The following is a 3270-nucleotide window of genomic DNA, read 5'->3' on the forward strand; positions in this document are numbered from 1 at the left end:
GGCAAACGTGTTTCCATCTCCCGTTTTGCGCATTAACTTCTTTGCGAATCATCCAAAAACTACCTCAAGCAAACATAAAAACTTTTTAGCGAATTGAGGATTTTTTTTTTWAATTTTGCTGTTTCCCTCCAAATGTTTTACGCATTTTTAATGCGACACTTCTAAATGCTCATCAAAAAGCCTTGATGGAAACACGATAAATGCCTCCTTGTGTCAACTTCACCAGCTCCTCTTTGACCCCTTTTCTGATGTGTGTTTCAAAGCAGCTCGTTTTACTACTGTTCCTTTAAATCAAAATGAGGCGCTTCACAACTCGCCCTTCTCCAGCTTCCAGACTGGTTCACTCCAGTTTGAGAGAGGGATTTACGACTATATGGTGGTGCAAAATGTTTCATTTACAAAGTAATTAAAATATGTCAACAACAGAAGACTTGTCCATCCAGCCTTACATGTTGGAGCCTGAGGACAATGAAGACAACCAGACTGTAGTTGGTAAGTACAGACCTTATTTAGCAGTTCTGTCACAAATAATTTGACATAATTGTTCAGAAAACATCATAGAAAACAGAGAAAAATTAACAGGTTGAAAAATATGACCCAAAAAGAATATAAAGATACCTTGGCAGCACCTGGATAAAATAAATTACAATTTCCTGCACTCCAAGAGACTCCAAGTAAACAACAAAATGCATTTAATGCCTAACAAGATGGATTTAGCAGGAAATGTTCACGTTAACATTGCTGAAATCTCTAGACTGATACGTTCATGATATAATCCAAATGGCTTCTAACTAACAGAACCTACTGATATTGAACATCTGCCACCCTCCCAAACATCAAGCTTTTCCTTATTTGATCTTCGACCCGAAAATTAACCCTGATAAGGTCAACAAAGATCAGATGTTTCCTCAGCTTTATATTTTAAAGTCTCCATTAATGGAAATTTGTCCAGAAGCTCAGGAGTGTCTGAACCTGGTCCTGCATATTGTACTTGTTTCTTTGCTCCGACACGTGATTCAGTGACTGAATTACATCTACCTAAGTTCTGCAGACGCCTGTTAATCACCCACTCATTTAAGTCAGGTGAGTTGGAGCAGAGAACCCTCTCAATCACAAAGGATGGTGACTCTGAAGGACCAGGATGAGCCTCAATACTTTAGATTGTTGGATATTTGGCCAATGACCACATTTTTCTTGTCATCTGGTCTGCAAAGACCTCTTTATAGTAGTTAAAAAATGTACGTAGGTGTGTTACTGTATTTTGTTACCTTTGCTGTTGGTGCTTCAGCAAGACGTATAAAGAGTTTGTTGACACCTGGAACTGGGCTGAAAGAGTAGATGAAGTGACTATCCTGAAATATTCAAGACAAAAAACACATTAGAACAAGGATTAGGTGATCAGAGTATATCAGGACTGTGTAAAACATGTAGATGTCTTCAGGACTTTGTTATAATTGGGTGCTTTATGATTATTACATCAAGTCAAACTTATGGTTCATCTATGTTATCTGAAAAAGGATAGCTAATCCTTAATGTTTCTCAAAAAACAGGCCTCAGGCCTACACTACTGACTTATGAGTTTGAGATTTAAGATTATGCCATATCCATCAATGTAACATTAAAGATGAAACATGATTAGAGACGTTTTAAAAAGAGTTTCTGTGTGGAAAATCACTGTTAAACTGATCTGCAGTGGTGGGCAGCACTAATCCAAAAAATTAGCTCCGCAATTTTTCAAGTGCTTATGCCATAGAAAAACTAGTGGAAGCTAATTTTAAAGCACAAGTTCAATTCGATTCTTACTAGCTGGCAATAATTCATGTAAAATATATGCACAACACTGCCAACTAGCGGTGTATGAACCCTTTTACAGCTTAATCCTACAACTGCCAGTTGCTGGGGATGTGATTTCCTGAAACAGAACTTTAGCTCCTGGTGTAAATATTAAGAAGTTGTTGAGGATTGTTAGTTCGGCTGATTCTTTGTCTTTCTTTYGTTTGTTCTAGATTTTTCATTAAAGAAGCATCAATTAAGTAATTTTAAAACTGTTTATTGGAAAACTGAAGCGATGCATTCTGGGTGCATGACGGATTTGATTTGTGACGGGAAACGAGCACGGAGTACAGGATGTTCAAATTTCCCAACTGTGGGATCAATAAAGTTCTATCTATCTATCTAGGAAACTATCTTCACTTCAAAATAAGAGTTTGGATTTTAAAGTTTTTCATGTAGTTGCTCCAGTTGACCACTAGATGTCAGCCTTCATCAGCATAACATCTTTAAATCATTTCTGAGTCTCTAGGGCTGGGTTAAAAAAATCGATTTAATCGATTTGGATCGATTCTCGTTCAAATTTGGGAAAATCGATTTGTAAGCTGAACCCTTACAACCCCTACAGATTCATAAGTCACGAGATCRATTTTTTCCCCACGGGTTTTGTGTGCGATGAAGTTGCGCATTTCCGTGTTGTGTGYCACCCYTGGCTTGCYGTAGTTTACATCCAGTTGACGGTCAGTGCTAATGTTAGCTCCCGACAACAAGTTGTCTGAGGCAAAACAAAAGAAACAAAGGAATCACTAACATTACCAGATGATTCWCAGCTGAGACTATGACAACTTCTACATGCAAAGTTTTGCGCTCGGACGCGGCAGCGGGAAACGAAGCTTCGAGCGGCTGGTTCTGATGGTCTGACTAAAACTATGGTAAAACATCTGACTGAAACTGTTCTCCTGTATAAAATGTGAAATATGTCGGTCTAACAAAATAGTTTATTTTTGTTACCTATGTTATTTATAATTTTTGAAACATAATGTAATTCACAGTGGTGGAATGTTTTAGCTGAAGTACTCTTTTTCCTTTCTTTCTTCTTGTTAATGAGTTTTACTGAACAGAAGCTAATAAAAACGTTACAAATACACAATTTTCATACACTCGAAAGAGTGGGCATACGTATACACTTTTATTATCCCACCTCTTCTCCTGTAACCTTATTCCATCACTTCTTAGTGATCAAGAAAATTATTCTTAACTTCTTTAAAAACTAATGTATCAACAACACTTTCTCTTGCAATTTGTTTTTAGTTTAAACCAGGGGTCACCAAACTTTTTGAGACTGAGAGCTACTTTTGGGGTATCGAGTAACATGAAGGGCTACTTCTTCGATACAAACATAAATTGGCATGACTCACCTTTATTTATATACAGCGGGTAAAATAAGTATTGAACACGTCACCATTTTTCTCAGTAAATATATTACTAGAGGTGCTAATG

General features: G+C 37.1%; 1 protein-coding gene across 1 annotated transcript in view; it reads right to left on the minus strand.

Moving 5' to 3' along the window:
• Positions 1-3270, minus strand: part of mphosph8 (M-phase phosphoprotein 8) — a 50688-nt gene that overhangs the window by 2708 nt on the left and 44710 nt on the right. The window contains exon 13 of the mRNA XM_014018986.1: positions 1269-1352. Within this exon, the coding sequence (XP_013874440.1) occupies positions 1269-1352 (84 nt within the window). The remainder of the gene's footprint in view (positions 1-1268; positions 1353-3270) is intronic.

The sequence above is a fragment of the Austrofundulus limnaeus genome, unplaced genomic scaffold (genome assembly GCF_001266775.1).
Source record: "Austrofundulus limnaeus strain Quisiro unplaced genomic scaffold, Austrofundulus_limnaeus-1.0 Scaffold206, whole genome shotgun sequence".
Classification (NCBI taxonomy): Eukaryota; Metazoa; Chordata; class Actinopteri; order Cyprinodontiformes; family Rivulidae; genus Austrofundulus; species Austrofundulus limnaeus.